The 26732-nt window shown below is 32.0% G+C and overlaps 1 protein-coding gene across 1 annotated transcript in view; it reads right to left on the reverse strand.

The window, feature by feature from the left end:
- Positions 1 to 5887: 5887 nt before the first annotated feature.
- The window catches only part of LOC132736315 (zinc finger protein 84-like), a 73527-nt gene continuing 52682 nt past the window's right edge, over positions 5888 to 26732 (reverse strand). The window contains exons 5-11 of the mRNA XM_060723426.1: positions 18310 to 18792; positions 15731 to 16006; positions 14647 to 14673; positions 13378 to 13647; positions 10354 to 10557; positions 7992 to 8114; positions 5888 to 6187 (exon numbers count right to left, since the gene is read on the reverse strand). Of these exons, the coding sequence (XP_060579409.1) occupies positions 5904 to 6187; positions 7992 to 8114; positions 10354 to 10557; positions 13378 to 13647; positions 14647 to 14673; positions 15731 to 16006; positions 18310 to 18792 (1667 nt within the window). The 3' untranslated portion in view covers positions 5888 to 5903. The remainder of the gene's footprint in view (positions 6188 to 7991; positions 8115 to 10353; positions 10558 to 13377; positions 13648 to 14646; positions 14674 to 15730; positions 16007 to 18309; positions 18793 to 26732) is intronic.

Genomic DNA, 26732 nt, shown 5'->3' on the forward strand with positions numbered 1-26732 from the left:
ACCTTACCACTTATTTTGACTTATTAGCCAAATGCACCTTAACACTTATTTTGACTAATATCAGCCAAATACACCTAACACTTATTTTGACTTATCAGCCAAATACATTAAACACTAATTTTAACCTATCATCCTAATTCACCTTTACAATTAGATGGCTTATCAGCCAAATGCACTTAAACACTTATTTTGACTTATCAGCCAAATTTACATGAACAATTATTTTGACTTATCAGCCAAATGCATTTAACACTTATTTTGACTTATCAGCCAAATGCATTTAACAAATATTTTGACTTATCAGCCAAATGCATCTAACACTTATTTTGACTTATCAGCCAAATGCACCTTAGCAATTATTTTGACTTATCAGCCAAATGCACCTTTGCAATTATTTTGACTTATTAGCAAGATGCAGCTTAACACTTATTTTGACTTATTAGCAAAATACATCAAACACTTATTTTGACTTATCAGCTAAATGCACTTAAACACTTATTTCGACTTATCAGCCAAATGCACCTTAACACTTATTTTGAATTATCAGCCAAATGCATCTAATACTTATCAGCCAAATGCACCTTAACACTTATTTTGACTTATTAGCCAAATGCACCTTAACACTTATTTTGACTAATATCAGCCATATACACCTAACACTTATTTTGACTTATCAGCCAAATACATTAATTTTGACCTATCATCCTAATTCACCTTAACAATTAGTTGGCTTATCAGCCAAATGCACTTAAACACTTATTTTGACTTATCAGCCAAATGTACCTGAACAATTATTTTGACTTATCAGCCAAATGCATTTAACACTTATTTTGACTTATCAGCCAAATGCATTTAACAAATATTTTGACTTATCAGCCAAATGCATCTAACACTTATTTTGACTTATCAGCCAAATGCACCTTAAAAAATATTTTGACTTATCAGCCAAATGCACCTTAACACCTATTTATTTAATGACTTATTAGCCAAATGCACCTAAATACTTATTTTGACATATCAGCCAAATGCACCTTAACACCTATTTATTTAATGACATATCAGTCAAATGCACCTAAATACTTATTTTGACATATCAGCCAAATGCACCTTAACACATGTTTTGACTTATCAGCCAAATAAACTTTAACACAATTGTTTTGATATATCAGTCAAATGCACCTTAACACCTATTTATTTAATGACATATCAGTCAAATGTACAATTGCATGTCTCTTCCAGCTACTTTTCTGGTTGAACTTCCTGCCACATATATCACATCTATATGGTGTCTCTCCAGTATGGATCCTCATATGTATATTAAGTGAACAAACACTTTCAAATGCCTTACTACAAATTGTACATACATGTACTTTCATTTTAGTACTCGGATTACTCCTTATATTTTCTGGAAGTACATGAAGAAAATTCCTGCCTTGTTGAGGTGTCTGTGGGAACGTACCTGGAATGTACAGATGTAGAAAATTTTAATATAGCTTCTGACTAGACTACTTTGAGTAATTTCACTGAAATTCTTTTAATTTTGTTCTGGCTATGTTTGATTGATCAAATATTACATATATCGTGTTTAGCTAGTGTCAATTATGCCAACATGTCATAGCTATACAGAGAATTCCATGTAGCAGTGATTTTTTCTCACTTAACTGGGAAGAGGCCTAAGCCACTTGACTTTGGGAAAAATTATCCCTAAAATTGCTAATTTGGGAAGTAAAAAAGCAGGACTGGTTTAAGTTCACAATTTTGAGAAAACTGTACCTGATAAAGCTGAGGGTGACATTCTAAATCTACATTTATTAGGCATGCACTTTATCAACAGAAATCAGTTTAATTTTAAAACTTTTACCTAATCATTTGGGTCAGTCTATCATAACAGAACAAAGTTATATCAAAACAGAACAAGGTTATATCCATCTGAAAGAATTTTATTTGAGATACATGTATATATACAAAATGCTATAAAATATTTCCAATTAATACATTTGTTACTATAATTATATAGTAACAAAATTGCCTACTGATTTCAACTGATTATGAGTGTCACGTGACCTATTATGAGTTTGCGTCCCGGGGCCGAGAACTAAATATCAGCCCGCAGAACATATGCACGTGCACAAACTGAAACAATGACGTCATATTTTACGTCATCAAACAGTTAACTGTTAAAGTGAAAGTAGGTTATCAGCATGAATGGCTTTATTTTATTACGAGAGCTTAAGCGTAATTCGTACAAACACATTTTTGTTACTATTAAAATTTGAAGAAATAATACAACATATTCATTCCGAAAAAATGAAAATAAAACTTGCTTCTAGATTCTACTGCTTTGAACATACAAACAGTAAACATCTCTGTCCAGAACAGTAGAAGTGTAGACAAGAATTCCAACGCAAGAACTTCAAAGTATTTGTTTTAAATGCTACAATGAGATCTACCAAGTGTATTAAAGACATTAATACACGGCAGAGGAGGGCCGGAAGGTGATAATCTGCCCTGAAATGAAGAATGCCCTCGGGTTGAAGCCATCGGGGCCATTATTCATTTTGCGGGCCAATTATCACCTTCCAGCCCTACTCTGCCGTGTATTAATCTCTTATTCCATCATGTCAAACACCCTAAGAATGCCTGACAATTATAAAATTCATCCTATCATTACAACGCTACAGAACATATAACAGCTTTTTAACAAATTAGAACAAAAAAACATAATAATGTGTCAAAAAGACTTAGATGCCCGCACTATATTTGTGAAATATCTCAGGTTAACTCCTATCAAAATTATAAGAACTTCACCTGTTTACTGCACTTAAAGGTGATGATATGTTAGCAATTAGTAAGAGGCAGATAATAGATAATGAAAACTGCTTTTTTAATATTCATAAGAATGACAGAGCACACATTTCACAGTTTAGACTGTTCAGGGGCATAACTGGAAATATAATAGTTCAGTAAGTTTTTACATGAATTTCTATTGTCATATTACATATATAATGTGTCTATTGTCATAGTACATAATTATATAATGTAACTATATCAATGACTATCACAAATTCTTTTGCCAAATGACTTTAAAATTCCTTGATTATGGACCGGTCCAAATTTTTTAACTGCTCACCTTTGTCTTCCAAGTGTGACCTTGCGCATGACAGACTGTCTCATCAAATTTTTATTTTCTCCTTTCATATGTCCCATCAACACATTTCAAAATCCTTAAATGCATGATTATATGCCAGACAAGATTTTCTAACTGCTCACCTTTGACCTCTTAGTTTGACCTTGACCTTGCAGATAGGGCTCTATGTCTTGCAGATGGCACACTATCTCATCATGCAACACAATAATGCCAGGTTATTTTAAAGTCTCAGAGTTATGCCTTATGAGTCCGACAAGATTTTTTTACCGCTGACCTTTTGACTTCTGAGTGTGACCTTAACCTTGGAGCTAGGGTTTTAAGTCTTGTGCATGATACACCGCCACATCATGCTACACAGTTATGCCAATTGAAGCATGACGGAATTATTGCCCTGACAAAGTGTTCGAACACACGCACACACTAACACAAATAAGCCCAGTGGACTTACAGCAGTAACACTATATGCCCTCTTTGCCATTATCATGGCTGGGGCATAACTTAATAATGACTGTAATCATTTGCTCAACTTATATACAAAATAATATAATGTAGTTGCAAGATTTGCTGTTATATGAAATTTAGGTGTGCTATTATGTCTAAAATATCCCTTTTCATTTAAATCAAATACAAGTGTGTAAATCTTAAATTACAAAATAAATGTATAACAAAATTTCTTCAGTTCATGTACAGTAAAAACCCGCTTTACGACCACCCCGTTTTCGAGACCAACCCGCTAATACGAACGATTTTTTAAAGACCCGAATTTTTTATTCTTTATTTTAATGGTCGCTAACCCCGATTTTGAGACCACCCCGTTATTCCGTAATGCGACCAGTAAATTCAGTCCCATTTCGTAAATTCTGTACGTTTGGAAACCCATAAATACGACCGCGGGCACTTTCTCACCTTGATATTGACATGCGTGTATATTGCTGAAATCTTTTGGACACGTGATGTAAACAACAGTTGTCCTAGTTTTACGACATATTACGACATCCAGTTTACGGCAGAGGTAAAGGTTACTTTGTATCAAACCCGGAAATGATCAATAATATTGCCGATAATTTCTTAATTTCACACCTTTAATGTCATAACTGGGGGATTAAAACAACAAAGTATTGAACAGAAAACCTTCAATAAGTTTTTTAGAGGTGTTGCTGCTATCATTATCTCTTTCGTTCCATAATTTTAAACAAAAACGATTAGGTTTTTGAAGTTGTTATCGGCGATGAAAACTGTGAAAATAATTAAAGGTTAATTGTTCGGTGTGCTTTGTAGTAAAATGGTGATTTAATAGAGTAAGTCGTGTCATTCTTTTAACAATAATGTAAAAATATGTTTGTGTTTAAAGACATTCATAATACGTTTTGTACCTCTAAAGAAGTTTAAAAATTTTATAATGTTAAAAAGTAAAAGAAAATAAATGAAAATAAAAAAATCATAGTGTATGCTTTATATCTTCTCATTTGAAATAGGTTAGCCCAGAATTAAACATGTGTACAGTACATGATATCCCTTAATATATTGCCTAGTTTTCTGTTTGGCCAAACTCATTAATGAGACCAACCCGCTATTAAGACCAGATTTGTTAAGTCCCGTCATTGGTCTCATTAGCGCGTTTTTACTGTAATGTAATTACATTTGATATACATCTGATTTTTCATTTTTTTCTTAGCATACCTGAAGTATGCAGCCACATCCTTTATGAATCTTTTTACATGCATTAATCATTATAGTAAATATTTTAATTTTACAAAATACAAATTCATACAACAGTAAAACATTTCTTAAACACATTAACAAATACCGTAAAATCCCGATTTAACGCCCCCGGGGGCGTAACATTTTTTTCTAAGAGAGTTTCTTTATTTTCTTTAATTAAATTATACACAAGGTTTTCAAAAGTTGGTGTGGGGTGTTAATTAGGGTGGGGGCGTTAAATCGGGATTTTACGGTGTAACCGGTAATAATCAAATAGCTTAATCATTTTGAAAAATGTCATTGAATTTAAAAACATGCCAAAATATTTAAATGAAGCGTGTAAACCATCTAATTACACTAAATCTTGCTCTATGAACAATTGAAAATGAAGTCTTCAAGCATTATTATGAATTGCCAACAGTATAAATTATTATGACCCTGTGTAAACCATTAATGAGCCGCGGCATTACAAAAACCAACGTAATGTGTTTGCGACCAGCATGGATCCAGACCAGTCTGTGCATCCACGCAGTCTGATAAGGATCCATGTTGTTTGCTATCAGTTTCTCTACTTGTTATAGGGTTACAAATACTTTCTATTTTTATATATTCTTTTATCAAGATTTCCACATATTTTTCGCCACGCAGCAAAATATAATTTTACATCTATTGATAATGTACTGTTCTGTTTAAAGAATGTAATTAAGATGTTACTCCAATCTTACAATATTTAATGGCACATGCCAAATTAATAATCAACTTATGTACATACTCAATCAAACAGAGTCTGCAATTCTCTTGTAATTTTGTTGTGATTAATGCTTCAGAGGGATCACTTTGTTTCCAGATTATTTATGTACACTTGCAGCTATTATCACTAGTAAAAGAATAATTTCAATAAAGCCCTCTTCCAAACTCACTAATTAAACTAAATATACTTAAAGGCAACTGTCACATTAATTTAACGAAATAATGATTGAATAACTAAACCAGTCTCTAACTAAACAATATTTGAATAACTAAACCAGTCTCTAACTAAATAATAATTGAATAACTAAACCAGTCTCATATTAAGGTGAACCATTTGGTGGGCCTTTAAGTTTCCTTTCTGGTTAAATCGTTTATGACAGACGTTACACTCGAACGGTTTATCCCCGGTATGTATCCGAACATGCATCTCTAACGCTCCTCTCGTTGCGAACATTTTCCCGCATACGTTACAAGTCTTGCCCTCCATCTTGTGTGGTACCTTTGATGCTTGACTTCTCTCCCCTACATAGTCTGTAACTGTAGGCAGGTTCTGAGCCGTGTCTTGTATGTCTGGGTTAATCATCACCGCTGAAAAAAAAGTACAAATATTCATTTTAAATATCGAACAATCTGCAGGTATTATTCTAAAAATATGGCAAATTTTAACTTAAAGACAATTTCAAGCAATCAATGAAACACTTATTCAGTATAGTAACTTAGTAACTCACTGACTTCTGAGCATTTACGCATTATATAAAAATCAAAGTACTTAAAGCACTTCTGAGCATTTACGAAATGGTTTACTTTGTGACAATAAGTAACAAATTAGCAATCCTTAAAAGTCAAATAGAATGTTACTTATTACCAATACACTTAAATATGGTCACAATTCTAATATAACAAACAGGCAAAATTTATGATAAAAATATTTTATTGGCAAGAATTTTATTACAATTTTATTTTTTCATTATATTTTTTGTTTCAATTTCAATTACTTATTACAGGATGAAAGAATACGCTAACAGTTTCTATACAAGATTATATAATGTTTATTATCCAACATAAAACTTGAAATCATTTTAAGAGATTGCCCTCCTTCAGAAACTGTCTCTCTTTTTATTTCAGAAATTATTTTACAGACTCCCAATACTATCCACTCCTTTCTTTTCACTCATGCATCATGCAATATTTGTAAAAGTGTGAGACTGAAAAAAGGATTGGAGCACCACATTAAATACTGTATTCCGGTACATACCGGACGAGGTGCTTGAATGACAAAATGCTAAAATCTTGCCTTTTTACCCAACGGAATGAACTTTAAAAGATTCCTTAACAATGACTGCCAGCCAATTAGAATGGAGAATTTGATACTTTATTTTGGTTTAATTCCCATCCAAGACAGTAATCAGTGACTTAAACATTTAACTAACAGGTAAGTGTAAAAATTCCAACTGAACTTCTTTATCCAATCAAAATGAACAGCAGTTTATCTATACACATTATGTCAGTCTAGCAACACATACTTTCAATCAACAAACTACATGAGTTTAAGGAGATAGATACAAATAATTAAACAATTCACATACAAATAATCAAATTCGAACTATGTTATTGTAATCAATGTGTAACAAATAGTTATAATTTTATCATGAACATTATAAATTTCACAACCTATATGAATGCAGTTTCTTCCTCTTTTTATAATTATGATGATATTTACAGTGTTTCTAAAAATAGCTTCTGGAATAGGTTCTTTAGTTTTTTTTGCACAGAATATTCATTATAATAGAAGGATGTTAGCGGAATCTCAGTCATGACATCACAATGCTTACTGCGCTTATTATCTATGCATTTATCACATTCTGTCATTCTGTAAAAACTTTTTTTTTCATTCAAGCCGAGCTGACCAGAAAAACCCAAGCTGTGGAATAGATGGGAAAAACCCACAAAGTTGCAAAGTTCTGGAGTATATCTATACTGAATTTCAAACAGAATATTTTTTTCATTACAGATGTTTTTCTATATCCCCATAGATTATACTGTGAATTCACTTAATTTCGTGGGCATGAAATTTCGTGGTTTCGTCACAAAGAACATTTTTGTGGGTTTTTATTGTTGTGATTTTTTCCCAAAAGGTAAAATGTAAATAATGTGATGCAAAATAATCTCACAGCAGACAAAATGAAACTTCGTTTGATCTTAAATTTTGTGAATTGACCTATCCACAAAAACCACCAATATTAATTAGTTCTCCACGAATTAATAATGATTTTGTAGTATGCATCAGAGCTGTATCTTCTTTGCCGTATGCATCAGAGCTGAATCTTCAGGTGAGTAACTTGATGAGCTTTCAAATTTCCTTTCTGGTTAAATCTTTTTCCACACATTGAACATTCAAATGGCTTGTCCCCCGTGTGTACACGCAGATGCATCGCTAATCCAGACGGCTTTGCGAAGTACTTCCCACATATACGACAAACTTTTGCCTTGCTTCTCTGATCTTCTAATTCTGCATCTGTAATATTTAAATAAATGTCATTATTATAAATTATAGACGTTGAAATATTCAAACAGGTTATTAATATATATATGTAATAGAAAAATTCAAATGTTTAAAAATTTTAAAACAAAATAAAAATAGTAAACAATTTATACATTGGAACACTTAAACAATACAATGACTGAACATTTGATTCTTAGCTTACGGGCGACTACAGATTCTACCCTAGCCACATGAGCAGACCGAGATCCATGGTCTGCACTATTAAATTTTGCTATTCAGTTTTCCTTTTATGATTGGTTGAGTTCAGATTAAAATAAGGACAAGTCTATTTTAGGTATTTTAGCAGGTAAAAGGGTTAAAATAATCACATACTGAACAAAACTGGGTATGTATGTACATGTATATTTTTCAGTTGAAAATATGTTCATCACATTGTCATAATACTGTTTTCTCTTTCTTTAAAAGTCTTTTTTCTCTCTCATTATATATATTGAGCTATGTCGAAAATAATATATATTGAGGTATTTGGAAAATAATATATATTGTACTATATGATACATTTAAACTTTTAAAAACTTTATTATTATACAAAACTCATTTCATCAAAATCATGTTAAAAGTTGATATATCTAGCCTGTGTCATCAGGACAAAGTCAGGCCACCATGCACATCTTATCTATACAGTAAGAACAAATATTTCTAACATTACGAAAGGATAGTTCTAAAACACCCTACACTTATTAGGGATAGTTCCAAACACCGTACCATTATTAGGGATAGTTCCAAACAAACATAAATTATTAAAATTAATGATACAGATAGTTGTAAAACAGCTAACATTTACAAGGGATAGTTCTTAAACACATAGCAATCATTTAGGAAAGCTCTGTAACACCTTACAATTACAAAGGATAGTAATTCGTCTGTCTGTCTTTCACAGAAATCTAGCACTTAATGGGTTAATGGATTAAGTTAAATGAATTTGATATAATTTGTGAAATGTAATGTGATTTATCAATTTGCATAATTATGTGATAATATGTGAGATGTCAGCTCATGTTATGCTTAAAACATGTGAGATGTCCGACCATGTTATGCTTAAAACATACGAGATGTCAGATCATGTTATGCTTAAAACCTATGAGATGTCAGATCATGTTATGCTTAAAACATATGAGATGTCAGATCATGTTATGCTTAAAACATATGAGATGTCAGATCATGTTATGCTTAAAACATGTGTGATGTCAGATCATGTTATGCTTAAAACATGAGATGTCAGATCATGTTATGCTTAAAACATGAGATGTCAGATCATGTTATGCTTAAAACATATGAGATGTCAGATCATGTTATGCTTAAAACATGTAAGATGTCAGATCATGTTATGCTTAAAACATGTGACATGTGTCAGATCATGTTATGCTTAAAACATGTGTGAGGTCAGATCATGTTAAGCTGAAAACATGTGAGGTGTCAGATCATGTTATGCTTAAAACAAAGTATAAAATTCATAAACATTTTATTATTTTAAATCTGTTACTTTCAAAGACAATGAATTTCTTTTTTTATTAATACCAATATATATACATGATTGTAAATATACTTCAAATAATCTTCAACATGAATAATAGAACAGATTATTATAATGCAAGAAATAGCCTATAACATTAGAAGCAAAAAAAAAACAATACCATAATAGACTAAAAAGTAAAATTGTTTCTTTTTCTTGAAGTATAGTTGGTCTCCATTTATTGTGAAAAAATGCACAGATTTTGTTCAGTAAACCATCAACAAGTTAAATATTTCGCAACAAAATCCTTTTTAAGTTTCAGTATTTTTTTACCTGCCAGTAAATTTAATTCATGATGGGTATTAAAGCAAAAGATCAACCAGGAAATGGTTGAAAATGGTTGGAAAAAAACATAACACACTTAACAACAGTGCATGTCCACAACTGATCAAAGGTGACTTAATTTCTTTCCAATTATCCAATCTAAGTTCATGAATGTGTAAACAAAGCAAATTAAAAATGTTTCCAAACATCTAACACAAAATAAAAAAATCTGCAGCAACCCAAGATTCAAATCCAAAAAGCTGGCACGTTTGAGCCTCACCATCAATTAACTACACCAAAAACTCCTTCTGTTAAGTCTATCAATCAATCAATCAATTAATCAATCAACCAATCAATCAATCAATCAGACAGATGACAATTTCAAGTGCACGATCTGGTGCGTCTTCCAGTTACTTTTCTGAGCGAATTTTTTCCCACATACGTCACATGTATATGGTTTATCACCGGTATGTACTCTCATGTGAACAACAACTGCGGATGCATTTCTAAACACTTTATTACAAACTGTGCACGTCTTGTTCTTTAAGTCCTTTGATTGACCAGGTATTGTACGTTGCCAACAAGAATCTGTCTGGTACCCCATACTTTCATCTCCACCTGCAATGTAAAAATTAAGTCAGTGAACTAACAAAAATCACAACAACAAGGGCAATAACTCTTGAATAGAAAATTGATTACTGTAATACTAATGCAGTGTAGCAAATGGTAAAGTCAGGGAATATTATTAACCCTGTATGTACTGGTAGTGAATATTAAATCTAATGGGGAATAATTATTTTAGATTTACTAAAATGCATGCTCAATAGAACATGTAAGATTTTTAAAGGGCCACACATCTATGCCAAAAAAAACCATGATAGACAAAATATCACTTTTACATATGAACACGAATCAACAAAACACTAATAATATAGATTTTTCACTAAAACAGGGGCTACAACTCGTGTAACAATGCTCTGACAGTATTACAAATATTGTATTTCCAAATCAAGGGCAACAACTCTAGCCGGTACTAAAATTTGTCACACAATGTACCAATGCAAATTTAATTTTCAGTATAAGTAGTACGGCTGTTGAGAAAAAAGATTTCATACCTTACTATAACAGAGAATTCATAAACATAGTTATGTGGGATTGGGTTCTATTTTCAACCTACTTTGGAGTTCACAAAATATTGCACCCCAGTTTTGCTACAATTTTTTTTTTATTAGTAATCTGTCTTCATCAGATGTGTAACTGGACATAAATGATTGTAAATCAAGAAATAGCCTTTTAAATTTCAGTATGCCTGATTATACCAGGTGTATTATTTCATTAGCGATAAGTTAAATGTTTAAGAAAATGTTTTTTATATAGACTACAGTTTTTTACTATTTAGCATTAATTTCAAGGACTTGAAGATACATAGAAATTCCATTTTTTTTATCCATATTTATTATTTACCAATATACACTGTGAAGTTCATTATAATAATAGACAATGAATACAAGGAGTAATGTTTACATAGTGGAATGCCTTGATTTAAAAAACCACCACCTTTAGATTAACGACCTTATCAAAAACATAATGAACAATTCTGAAACACACATTAAGTTATTGCACTATATCAATCATGAGCCGCGTCATGACATAACTGACATAGCTTGTTTGCCATCAGCATGGATCCAGCGCATATGCGCAGTGATCAGAATCCATGTTGTTTGCTATCAGTTTCTCTACTTGTAATAGGGTATGGTATGTAAGCGAACAGCATGGATCCTGATCACACTGCTTTGATGCGTAGGCTGGTCTGGTACCATGCTGGTTGCTTTAACGCACTATGTTGGTTTTGTAGGATGCGGCTGTTATATTTCATTACAACAATATGCACCAAAATAAATCATATTACATTATAAATTGTGAAACACAAATAAGCACCAAAGTTAATTACGCATAACATAACATAATAGTGAAACATTCAACTACCATGAATCATTATAGGGAAACCCTTGTCTATCTTCATGTGTATATTTAAATGCGACATGATGTGCTATAAATTTTCAGGAATGTTTTTTTAATATTGTATATATATTTACACAGATTAATTAAGGTTTTTTAAGTTCTTGCATAAAAAACAACAACAAAGTTTCAAATCAATCAGCTACCCAAACAGAGCCATGTCAGAAATGTTCCGTGACCACAAAGGGCAATAATTCAAGTTGAAAATGAACAAAAGATTTATGTGTATAAACCTAAATTACGGTATGAATTAAGTTTTAATTGTGACTGAAACATATCAGGCTAAATCCAAATCAAATCACATTGCGAGTCCTGTTCTTAGAAATGTCAACATTGGTATCCTAAGAGAACTTATATCCTGAAACCAGCGCTTGAATCACTATATCTTGTTTTTTCTGGTTTAAAAGCTAATTTTAACACCTTTTTTGGTCATATATTCGTGGTTCAATCTGCCTAACAACCTTTCCTGGATAACTAATCGGTAATTAATCCCTGCAAATAACAGGCAACTAATCCAACAGGATTTCTACATCCGTTCGTGACACAAATGACTATAGACTTGATATCCCACATGCATAGTCACAGAGAAATTAAGCCTTGTACGAGGATCTAACACGCCACCCCGGGATAACTGAATCACATGCTCTCCCTATTAAGCTAAGCGTGCAGACAAGTACTGTCGTTAAACACACACGTCCTAAAATGGCATATCCCCTCGTCTTATATACACACACGTCCTAAAATGGCATATCCCCTCGTCTTATATACACACCTGTCCTAAAATGGCATATCCCCTCTTCTTATATACACACACGTCCTAAAATTGCATATCCCCTCGTCTTATATACACACACGTCCTAAAATTGCATATCCCCTCTTCTTATATACACACCCGTCCTAAAATGGCATATCCCCTCATCTTATAAACACACAAGTCCTAAAATGGCATATCCCCTCGTCTTATATACACACCAGTCCTAAAATGGCATATTCCCGTCGTCTTATATACACACCTGTCCTAAAATGGCATATCCCCTCGTCTTATATATACACACCGTCCTAAAATGGCATATCCTCTCGTCTTATATACACACCGTCCTAAAATGGCATATCCTCTCGTCTTATATACACACACGTCCTAAAATGGCATGTTCCCTTGTCTTATATACACACCGTCCTAAAATGGCATATCCCCTCGTCTTATATACACACACGTCCTAAAATGGCATATTCCCGTCGTCTTATATACACACACGTCCTAAAATGGCATATCCCCTCGTCTTATATACACACCGTCCTAAAATGGCATATCCTCTCGTCTTATATACACACACGTCCTAAAATGGCATGTTCCCTTGTCTTATATACACACACGTCCTAAAATGGCATATCCCCTTGTTTTATATACACACACGTCCTAAAATGGCATATCCCCTCGTCTTATATGTGTAGCAGCATGGGGTTTCAGGTGACTTTTTTGTACGAACGTCTTGCCACAAATATCACACGAATATGGTCGATGTCCGGTATGTATTCTCAAGTGTTTCTCTAAATCCGACGGCCATTTGCACGCACGACCACATACAGAACATACATAAGCTTTTAGATGTTTATTCTGTTTGTAGGAATCACTGGATATTGGAAAGTCCATCTCATTACACCTAGACGCATCATCGATGTATATCCCCGCTGAAAAATAAAATAATATCCTTATAATGTTAAATACTGGTTACAAAACACCTAAAAGAAGATAATCCTATTCACAACAAGGAACAAAATTTTAGAGATGTGACTGTCACGTTTTAACGACAAATTTACCTAAAATACTACAAAGACTCTGTAAAACATGAAACATAAATGTTCTATAAATGTAACATAATCAACATAAATCAATACAAAAACCACCATATAACTTCTCCACAACTAAAACTATGGATTTAGATTTTAAGAAGAATAAGATTTCTGAAATGAAAACTATTATGGCATGATACCAATTACCAAGATATATAAATAGGTAAAACATTAATACGTTTGGTATCTGAACTGTTTTTACCTCACTTAAGAGTCTACTTGGCTACCCTAAAAAGATATTTACTGTTTTTAATTCCCTTCATAAGGTCACAATTATGATGTGTATTTGACAAGGCAAATTAATATCATCAAGCAAAACTTATTTTTATTGTAAGTTGACATATTTTTTTGCCTAGAATTTAAACTTACCTGTTCCATGTAGATATATCTGAGTAAACAGTTACACCTATTCTGTAAATTTTGTAAACTTTTGTGGAACTGTCTACATAAATACATGTATATCTTAATGACAGCCACCATAAATGGGAACTACAAATGCATTTTTACTACATGTATTTCCAAAGGTAGGTAACATTGGAGGGAGAACATTGTGATAAAAGGTTTTCAAAGACATTTTCTTTTATATATTATCATATCTGATTTTCATATTGACCTTGATGGTCAAGGTCGTTCACATAATCAAGGTGTTACTTGAATTATTCAATGGGGCCATATCGTCATTATTGATGCTTTGTCCAAGCATGAATCAAATTTGTCCATTTAAAACAATTTAAGCAAAATTCAATAACTTGACCTTGACAATCAAAGGTTTTTAAAAGGTCATTTAAAGGTCAAACATGAATAATTGAACATGTATTTTATGTCAATGTCACATACGCTGTTTTTTCCAAACATTAATCAAATCTGTAAATAAACAACACAGTTATGACAATTCAAGAACAATTCAAAAATTTGACCTTGAAAGTCAAGGTCACTTAAAAGTCAAGGTCATATTTGAACTTTTCAAGATGTCAGTTGTGTTATATGTGTTGTTTTGTCCAAGTATGAATCAGATATGTAATAAATGAAATAATAACTACAAGCAATATCAAATAATCTTACCGTGATTTTAAGGTCAAAGGTCAAACTATGAAGCAAATCCATAAACAGATAACAAAGTTAAGACAGAAAGAGAAAGAAAATTAAATATTTTGACCTTGACAATCAAGGCAATTTAAAGGTTATGTTCACACTATGAGAAAACTCCAAACTGTAGACAAAAATAATTATACAATGCAGGTAACTAAGAACAATGTAGGTTACATAACATTGAAAAATAAACTTCAGCAGTAAAACAATCCTCTTTCTTTCACATTTATTAAGTCGATGATTGTCTTTATTTCAAATTAAAGAGAAATTTCAGGGTGGGGGCGTTAATTAGAGTGGGGGCATTTAATCGGGGTTTTACGGTAGATTAGATATTTTATTTTAAAATATAAAGAAAAATCACACTGTAAAACAAGCTTTGTTTCATTCATATTTATTTAATTAAGTCCAAGTTGTGCTAAAAATATATACATTAATTCTTCACTATAGCAACTATTTCTGTTGTTTTTTTCTCTTACTTTTTATCAGGACAATATTACAGGCAACTGATGACCTTCAAAACACATCACTAAATTCAAACAGGCCAATATTTGTGCATGAATAAATTCTGTAGAGCTCTATTATGAACCAACAAAATTCAACATGAATTTTATGCAACAGGAATAAAAGTTTCAGGTTTATTAAACTTGAAAAACATCAACTTCTATATCAACTGTTTTTGGCTCTTTTTTTTTTATTAACTTTGTTTTTACTCAAACTGTCACATAACTTGTAAGAATTAGTATCAAGTACGAGTTCTATCCCAGCAAAGATTGGTCTTGGTGAACTACCAGATGAGACTTCATATTATTACTCTGTGTAAACCGTTTCTTACATATCGGACACTCGTAAGGTTTCTCTCCAGTATGAATTCTCATATGTAAAGTTAAACCCCATTCTTTCGTAAATGACTTGCCACATATATTACAGGTGTTCCTCTTGCAGCCTTGCTGGGTAATTACAGTATTTGGACTAAGAAATTGGCCGGGGTTTTTATGCTTAAATGGTCCATTGGTAGAGTCGAACATCTCCATATAATTGCTTCCTTCCATGCCCATATTGGACCAATCAGGGGACAGCGTTGATGACTGATAACCACTGTTTCTGGTATCTGTAAAAAATAAAAATAGAACTCAATTGGTGATATACAAATAAATTTCTTTCCAACAATGTAAAACATGTTACCTCAAGAGCCAAATCATCACTAACAAAAGTAGCATATAAAATGCCTAATACCTCCACAACCAAACTATCAGTAACACTGAAACTGCGTTACAATGTAATACTATATTATAACAGACTCATTAAATTTCTCCGATTTGATTTTTTCTTCACTACAAACACATCACAAATTTCATTTAAGTGGTGACATGGCAGAGTGGTTAATGCATCAGACTAGTAATCTAATGATCGCTAACCACATGGGTTCAAACCAAGGTCAGGGGCAAGTTGTTGTTTCCTTGATCAATAAAACTTTACACTCATTGCTCAGTACTGGTTGGTTACCAGGGACAGATTCGAAAGTGTGTCTATAAGCTTATAGCTTCCTACACAATCAAACTAAAATAAATTCTGTATAACACTGGCTGTACAGCTAACAGTATGAAATACTGTCAGATGGCATGGAGCTATTAAAGCTCTAAACAAAATTGCTCAAATAACCAAAATTTAGATAGAATTGTAAACATATGGAAAAATTCATCATTATAGATTACAGTACAGTCAAACCAGTTGTAAAGGCCTTTACCGTATACAGATTGTCATGACAACCATTAAATTTTCATTAACACACTTAAGTTTAAAGGAACTCCACTGAGGTCCACTAGCCTAAAATGATAAATTTTGAAATTCTTTCTTAAAGCAACTGGTACTCTTAAATTTGAAACCAAGCTGTAGATTTTTTGATTGATTTGAGTGAAAAGTGTTGAAACGGATTTCATTTCTTTTGGCCAATTAGCACAATAAAAATGATTATTTCTGGGAAAAGTAATGAGTGAATGACCTGAAATTTTGTACATGAGTTACTGGTCTAGACATACATCTAGTTATACAAAAATCTTGAAAAAATATTGTCAGTCCCTTCACGTAAAAAAAAAATGCAGTGGAGTCCCTTTAAGAAGCCACATAATTCATGAAATACCGCCTTTTCCACTCCTTAAGACCCAGTTTTCACGATGACAGGTTCTATTGTAAACTTAATTCAAACATTTAACCACAAGTATATTTATGTAACTTTATTAAATGCAAATATATGCACATAATTATATGCACAAATCCAACACCTTCTTTTTTAATGTAACTGTATATACAAATTGAAAATGACAATGTATTAAAAAACAAATTTTGTACACGTAACAAATAAAGAGTAACTAAAAACCATCACATACATGCATACCCACATCCTTTTCATTTATAAATACATGTATATAAAAAAAAATCAACATCAAAAATACATTTGCTACAAAACATCTCACAGTACATTTCAACCATCTTCATTTCTTACACAAGCTTTTACAACCATTGTGAAACTGAGTTTTGTCAGTAAATATATAATCTAACTTTATTTTTTAGAGACAGTTAATTGACTATTGATGATGATAATGATGATGGTGATGATAATGATGATGATGATAATGATGATGATAATGATGATGATGATAATGATGATGATGATGATATTATTATATACAAACAATCAAACTATTTACACATGTATATACTCCTCAACCAAAAAGAAATAATAAAATAACAAAAATAAAAACAGCTTCAATTTCCCCGTGGCAAGCTTTCAGGAAATGAGTTTTTCAATTCATATTTCCCATTAGATAATGCATCATCACAATGGTATTTTTCATCTCTTTAATAAAAATACATACATAACCTTGCATAAAAAATGTACAATATCTTAGAATCTTGAATAAAAACATAAGGTTTAGAATTTGATCTACTTATTTAACTTATTTAACTTAACTTACTTATTGAAAATCATCTATTATAATTACTACATAGAAAATTGATGATAGTCACATATTAGAAATAAAATTAACTAGAACAGTGTAGAATAAATTAAAAATTAACTGAAAAATATTACAGAAATCATAGTGTTTGATAAGGGTGTCACATTTATCTGATTTCCTTAAATGAGTTTGGTTGGTTTTAAGCTAAAAACTTTAGTTTTAGACTAAGTGCCGATTGAAAAAAATAATTATTCTAAACATTACTTTGACATTCTATTTGTGTTTCAGTTGTTTTATCAGAATGCTATCTGATCTTGTACAGTACTTTCCTAAACAAAAAATTGTTACTTTATAATCAGACTTCTATTGTAATTACTGAGTATAACAAAATATGAACAAAAAATGTTAAACGTTTAAATCGCAACCTAATCACAATGTTGAACGTTTAACTGACATCACTTCTTCAAGTAGTGTAGTTTCATCTTATGAGCATTTAAATTTGTTTTCACATTAAACCCTCGACCACAGATGTCACAAACAAAGGGCCGTAACCCTGTATGTATAATCACATGCCGCTTTAAAAAGTCTTTACGAGAGAAGCATTTGCCACACTCCTCGCACTTATATAATGTCAGACCGCTGACACTCTTCATCGGAACCGGATCTATATTTAGACTCTGGTTACCCGTAACCATGGAAACATCTTCGGGAGCAGTATATGACTTTCTGCGTGTGTCAGAGTTTTCAAAATTCATTTGATTGAACAGTACTTGATTTTCTCCGAGATCTTGAGCGCCATCCCAAAAGTTTCCATTTCTGTGACTGCCAACATTATGATGTCCGGAGGTGTTTAGACCAGACGTGTTTAGAATGTCAAAAAGCTGATCTTGATATGAACGGTTTGAAGCCTCCTTCTCTAGCAGTAACAGCGGCAGATCCTCTGAAATAATACAAGACAAAATTGTAATTTACTTTACATAAATATTATGTACATCCGGTCACATACATGTATAAAGATATTTTTATGGATTGCGTGCAAGTTGTTGGTTTTTTTTCCACCATATAACCATGAAAGCATAAAACGTTTAACAAACATATAAATCAAGTAATGAAACAAAAAATACATTAATTCAAACTACTCTTTATTGTGACTATCATACATATAACAAATGAAACATAGCAACCTGTACATCATTAATAATCATACATGTTAATATAATATGTCCAGATTTTTAATTTTTTCATGATATAATCATAGACATACAACTACTAACTCATGATGTGGAATCAGTGCTTTCCTCCTGAAGTGTTAGATTACAAAGGTAATTAGAAATTTATTTTCTATAAAGTCTAAGTCAATAATTTCAATAAGAAATGAATGCATATATTTTAATGATTACATATAAAGTTCACAAATATTTGCAGCACATATTTTACATATTCTTTAATGTTTGAAAATTGTTTTATAAGCATAATTATAGACATATATAAAATTTCACTCAAGTGTGGTATACAACCTCAATTATAACATACAGGATCTTTAAAATATATATAAACAGGTTTCCAAGTTATTTATGACCTGAAATAATTACTGAATGATTGAAGAGTTGTCTATATCCTATTGTATCTATATCCTTATAATATTTAAATTGAAAGGTCACATGACTCGCACGAGGTCATTTTTATATAAATGATGACATCACAATGACAGTTAATAATAGTCTCTGTATGTCAGGGGCTAATTGTTCAACTGTTTTTGTCCTGATGAAGGTCCAAAATGAACCTTAACCAGCAGACATTAATAAATGACCAGATCTTGGTTTTGTTGTGTTTTAGCTTCTCTTAATATTTGTTCCTTACAATAGTGTGTAACAATATTTTACAATATTTATATACAAATATAATTTATATACATCATGTAATGAGGATTTTAACAGTTGATTTTTACGTCAATAACAATTGCAGTAACCATTTCTTTCATATTCTGCCAAGTGTCAGCAATTTCACTGATTCCATTTTTTACCATTGTACACGCATGGGAAATATTTCTAACATTGACTTGCTAGTCAGAACTTGGTTTTACATAATTTCCATCTTAAAGGACTCGTTAATTAAATGGTAAATACTTGTTATCATTGGTGTTTTTTATTATTTTCAAATTCAACATTATAGGTACATGTATAGTCAAATTTTGAACTGTTTTAACATTTTTTACACCATTCTTTACACAAATGATAAATTCATTATTTTCCCAGCAGCGTAAAATAAAGTCACATAAATTTATCTTATATTTCAGTAATCTTGTTCAATGTCAAAAGGATAACAGCCATTATTCCAATAATCTTAATCTCACTCCAGTTTTATGTGTAGTCATATGTGACCTCACTCCAGTTTTATATGTGTGGTCATATGTGACCTCACTCCAGTTTTATATGTGTGGTCATATGTGACCTCACTCCAGTTTTATATGTGTGGTCATATGTGACCTCACTCCAGTTTTATATGTGTGGTCATATGTGACCTCAATCCAGTTTTATATGTGTGGTCATATGTGACCTCAATCCAGTTTTATATGTGTGGTCATATGTGACCTCACTGCAGTTTTATATGTGTGGTCATATGTGACCTCACTGCAGTTTTATATGTGTGGTCATATGTGACCTCACTCCAGTTTTATATGTGTGGTCATATGTGACCTCACTCCAGTTTTATATGTGTGGTCATATGTGACCTCACTCCAGTTTTATATGTGTGGTCATATGTGACCTCAGATTGCCTTTCACATTAAAACTTTTCTTGCAGATTTCGCAGACGTACGGACGTTCACCGGTGTGCACACGACTGTGGTTCTGCAGATGAAGCTTCCTGAGGAAGACCTTCCCACAAATAGGACATACATGCTTTTTTCCACTGCTAGGAGGAAGCTCTAATTGAGGCAACACCTGCCCGAACAATCTTTCCATTGTATCTGAAATAGGTAAAGAAAATGGAAAATATTATCGTCTAAAATTTAACAAAACTTACAAAATATTTTACTACATTTAACAATATCATTCAGCATATAAATATAATACATTTTTGTTTAGTTAAAAATATATTAAAGGGACTCCACTGAGGTACATATTAAGCCTAAAAATATCAAATTTGAATGTCTTACATAGAGCACATGGGGCACTTAAAACGGCAAAAGATAACTGAGAAATATATACTAAAGATAATTGAAAATGGTATTTTGCTCTATTCATAGCCCAATTTGAGTTAAAAGCACAGCAACACTTTTCAACTTTGAGTCTTTTTTCACAATCTGGAAAAAAACAAAGTGAGCAAATGATCTGAAATTTTGCCTAGTCATACATTAAATGGAAAATTAATCTGGAAAAAAAATATATTTCCAGTCCCTTCATGTCAAAAAACCTTAGGGCAGTCCCTTTAATATATTCTTATCAACTTAAAGATTTAACAGAATATAATATTTGACTCTGAACAATAAAAGGGAGAGACAATATAAAGACATTGCAAGTTGAAAATAAAAGTATTTAATTTGACTATTGACAAAATTTAAGTTTTACATAATTTGGGTACAAGTGACAAATATACCAGTTTCTTAGATTATGATGATTTACAGAACTATTAAGGGGTACCAGTAAATATACATGGGATAATAAGATACTTTATAAAACACGAAGAAGAAATATAAAGTGTCATCAAAAACCTTGATAACCTACGAACCAAGAATATTAAGCACAAGTTATAATTAAAACAATTTCAAAAGTTTTAATTAAAACAATTTCAACAAGATTGCATTTGAGAAAAATGCTATGCCACCGCATGGTTCAAATTTCATAGCTGTACATCAAAGGACAAGAAAGTAGGTCACATCATCAAAATCTAGGTCACCTGATATCAAAGTTCAATTTTACAACTAAAACTGTGCACATGGTCAAAATGTCATTGCTGTACATCAAAAGACAAGAAAGTAGGTCACTGTCCCCTTGGGCAAGGCATAATTTTGACCCAAGGGTTTAATTCAAAACAATTTTGATACAGGTCCACCAAACAACATTTCAAGTCAAATATCTAAGCTATAGCTTTCTCCCATTCAGAAAACATTTGTTTTATTTTCTGTTTTTACTATGTGTACATAATGAGAATCACTGCCCCCGGGCAGGGCCAATTTTGACACCAGGGGAAAATTTTGAACAACTTTGGTAGAGGACCTATAAATGACATTATATATCAAACATCAATGCTCTATGCCTTGTACCTTCAGACAAAAATATTTTTTTATTTTTTCACTATATGTACATAATGAAAATCAATGACCCCCGGGGCGGAACCAATTTTGACCCCAGGGCTATAATTTGAACAATCTTGCAAGAGGTTCACTACACAATGTTTCATGCAAAATATCTTAACTCTAGCCTTTGTAAATTTAGAGAAGATGATTTTTTAAGTTTTTACTATATACATATAAGGAAAACCTATGGCCACCGGGGGCGGGGCTAATTTTGACACAAGAGGCAAAATTTGAATTACTTTGGTAGAGTACCTTTAGATGATATTATTTAACAAATATAAAAGCTCTTGGCCTTGTACCTTCAGACAATAAGATTTATTTATTTTTTACTATATGTATATATTGAAATCAATGACCCCAAGGGCGGGCGCAATTTTGACCCCAGGGCTATAATTTAAACAATCTTGCTAGAGGTTTACTACACAATGTTTCATGCAAAATATCTAACCTCTAGCATTTGTCAATTGCTAGAAGAATTTTTTTTGAAGTTTTTACTATAAGTTTTTACTATATACATGTAAGGAAAACAAATGACCCCCGGGCGGGGCCGATTTTGACCCCAGGGCTATAATTTGAACAATCTGGGTAGAGGTCTACCAGACAATGCCTTATGCAAAATATATAAGCTCTAGGCCTTTTGGGTCTTTACAAGAAGGTGTTTTAAGTTTTTACTATATGTACATATAGTGAAAATCAATGACCCCGGGGCGGGGCCGATTTTGACCGAAGGGCTATAATTTGAACAATCTTGGTAAGGGTCTACCAGACGATGCCTTATGCAAAATACCTAAGCTCTAGGCCTTTTGGGTTTTACAAGAAGGTATTTTAAGTTTTTACTATATGTACATATAGTGAAAATCAATGACCCCCGGGGCGGGGCCAATTTTGACCCCAGGGCTATAATTTAAACAATCTTGTTAGAGGTCTACCAGACAATGCCTTATGCAAAATATATAAGCTTTAGGCCTTTTGGGTCTTTACAAGAAGATTTTTTTAAATTTATTCTTATAATTCCTTTTGGTTGCCATGGCAACCAGATTTCTGCATGGAATGAAATTCATTGAACAATTTGGAAGCCCTTCACCCAAGGAACAATCCTGCCAAGTTTGGTTGAAATTGGACTAGTGGTTTTTCTAAAGAAGATTTTTTAAGTTCACTATATAATCTATATAACACACACACAAACACACACACAAACACACGCACACACACACAGGTGAATCGCTATATGCCACCGCATCGCAGATGCTGCGGTGGCATAAAAATCTGTTTCCTCTAAATTGTTCTATATCTTAAACCCATTTTGACTAAAATTGATACAGAAACATCATATTGTATCAATTTATGTAAGTAATTCTTGACATAATTTAGTCAAATAAGATGCACAAATGCACCATAATATTGCCAAAAGTCCACATCCCATAACCCCCCCCCCCCCCTGCACCAGTCATTAGATAATGCCATGGATATTTTTTTATATATAAAAAGCATAAAATTTAATAGAATTGTTTCTCATGTTCATAATTATATAGATTTTTTATGTGTCCTAGTTTATAAAAAGCTTTTTGTCAAAATTTAATAACTGTACAATGTGTACAACTATAACATTTTCTATTTAATTATAAATTCATAATAAATTCTTAGGAGAAAGAGAATTTGTTTGCTTTTCTGTTGAATTTTTTTCCTCACAAATTTTAAAACATTTTTTTTGTCATATCAATGCCATCAATCCAACCTGCGTTTCCCTGCTCAATTTCATTTCATTATCAACTTCTCCACAAGTGACACCACTACCAATCCCACAAGATTCCTCAACAAGCATTGAGAGACAAAATGATAATTAAACCTTGATGTCAGATATCAGTTTTCATGGGGAAATTACACTTTTACGAATCTCAAAATAAACCAAACCCAATAGGGTGTTCAGCTGACACTGTCATCACATTCTATATATGGCAACATAAATCTATAAATAGCTTCAATCTATTTTTAACACCTCTATCATTCACACGGGTTCCAGCTTAAAACCGCGTCACATTGTATTTTCATTATTGAAATATGCCGTGTATCAGGGAAAGATGTCTTTTATAACTTCCTAGTTGGTTAAACGTCTTGTCACATTTATCGCATGTGTAAGGCCTTTCTCCAGTATGAATTCTCATATGTACCCTCAAATTGGAGGGAGAGGCATAATACTTCTTGCACGTGGGACAGTACAACCCCTTTAATCTGTCCGCATTATATAAAATGTTCTGTGTAACTGGTACATCATCTCCACCATATCCAGTGTCTGAAATGTATAAAATAATTATCATTAAAATCATTATCAAATAACAAGAATCAAAAAACAAAATTGACATAAATTTGTCAGTTTGTTTGATTGGGTTTTATGTCACACCGACACAGTATTGGTTATAAATTAATGGCAACGTTTCAACTTTACTGTAGGAGGAAGACCTCAGATGCCCTTCCGTGCATTATTTCAGGCACGAACGGGTACCTGAATAGAACCACCGATGTTCAAAAAAATTGGCATTTAGCAATGGCATAATTATATAATAATAAATAATTACAAGGAAGGAAAAGATACCATAACATTATGGGCACTGCAACATTTATCCATATTGTCATAAATTTGAAATTATTCTCACCAATTTAAAATTTATTGCTCAAATTTTTTTTATTTGTTCATCTCACATTATATATTATAACTATTTATCAATTCCAATTGGTAATGTTCCTTCTTTAAATTCTTGCAATGAAAGATTTCCATTAATTTTTTATAAATATTATTGGGTAAATTTCAGTTAAATCTAACCAAAGTCTTTTAACTAAGATAGTATTTTCTTTTAGTTAACATGGCATTTTTTAGGATTTTTCTTTTTTCTTATAAATTGAATAAATGTTCAACTAGGATATAAATTGATGCAAAATTCTATTGCATTCAACTTCATTCAGTCCATTTAGTACATTGGTAATATTGTTTTACACTTTCATGTGCTGATTTTTCTATAAAGTTTGGCAAACAATTATTTCTTAACTGTTAACATAACAAACATTTCAACAAATCATATTAGTTTAACATTTTATTTCCACAATATTGAGAATAGAAAAAAAAAACAGGTACAACAACTAAAATACGACACCACAGGCCATACACATAAATTGAGCCGCATCACGACAAAACCCAGAGATCCAGATAATTTTTTTGGCCAAGGGGTTTTTACACCTCAAAATTTAGAGTGAGGGGTAAAATGCAAATTCTGAAAAACTTAAGGGGTAAAATCTGTCAAAGAAGCATTTTGCATTTTTTATAAGCAAATTAAACTTGTTGTTTTTGTTTGTTTGTTTATTTTCTTTTTTTAGAAAACCCTTTACAAAAATAAAATACTGATTCAATGTGAAACAATACAAAACATGCCCTGCAAAGTCTGACTTCCAGTCAGTATACTGGAACTCAAGTTAAGGATACACAGCAAAATTATCAGGATTTCCATTTTCAAAATTTGGAAGTCAAAGACTTCAAAATCTCTGATATTGGAAGTCACATTATATAGGGCTAGGTATAGAAGGAAAAGTATTAGATTTTAGGAGGTCAAAAGCCAAAATGAAGGAGTGGATGCCTTGAAATTATTTTATTTTCTAGGAGTCAATATTTTTCTTTCTTTATTTCTGTTGGCATGTATCTTATCATGTACTCCAGTTTGAACAATTATTGTTGAAATTAGAATTAAAGAAAAAATAAACGAGATTTTTTTCATCTTTCCTTAAAAAAAATATCGGTCTGAGAGAAAAGTGTAAGTAACTGTAGACTGGGTACGAAAATATTGAGTACAAAACTGCAGGTGAAAAACATGTTATTTTGTTCCCACAACAAAAGTGAAAGAAATTAAAATATATTTCTGTTTACATTGAGGCATAAGCATGTCAACAGATGCCAAAACAAACTTGATACTATGTTTAACTCCTACGATGATTATCTGGAACAAATTTTATCAATAATTTCACAGGTTGATTTACGTTAGTTACCTCCCTTCTGTACTTCCTGCTACTTTCGTTTTTAGCAAGCGTTGTTGACAACAGAATTTTTAGTTTTCAATGCAATAAAATGGAAATATATTGTATTTTTATGCTCAAAACATGCTCTTTCTTAATATCGAATGTTTACACTTCTATTCTTTCACGCTTAAATTTTGACATACAGGCGTATTTTTATTTTGTTGTGCGTAACTTTGACGCACAAATTTTGAAAGTGATGCATATTTTAGATTTTCTATGCGTATTTTACGCTTATACGCACGCTATCTGGAGCTCTGAAAACCAACATAATGGGTTTGCGACCAGCATGCATCCAGACCAGCCTGCTCATCCCGACAGTCTGATCAGGATCCATGCTGTTGGCTATCAGTTTTTCTACTTGCTTTAGGATAATCAAACGCATTATGTTGGTTTTGTCATGGCGCGGCTCAATTATGTAAAAATATTACAACATAAAGTTATCAAACCAATTTTCCTGTTAAAATTCCATTTTTTTTCCTCTCAACTTTTTTCTTTTATCAACATTTTAAAACAAAATTGAATAA

This window comes from Ruditapes philippinarum, unplaced genomic scaffold (assembly GCF_026571515.1).
Source record: "Ruditapes philippinarum isolate M1 unplaced genomic scaffold, ASM2657151v2 ctg3034_1_1_1_1, whole genome shotgun sequence".
Lineage (NCBI taxonomy): Eukaryota > Metazoa > Mollusca > Bivalvia > Venerida > Veneridae > Ruditapes > Ruditapes philippinarum.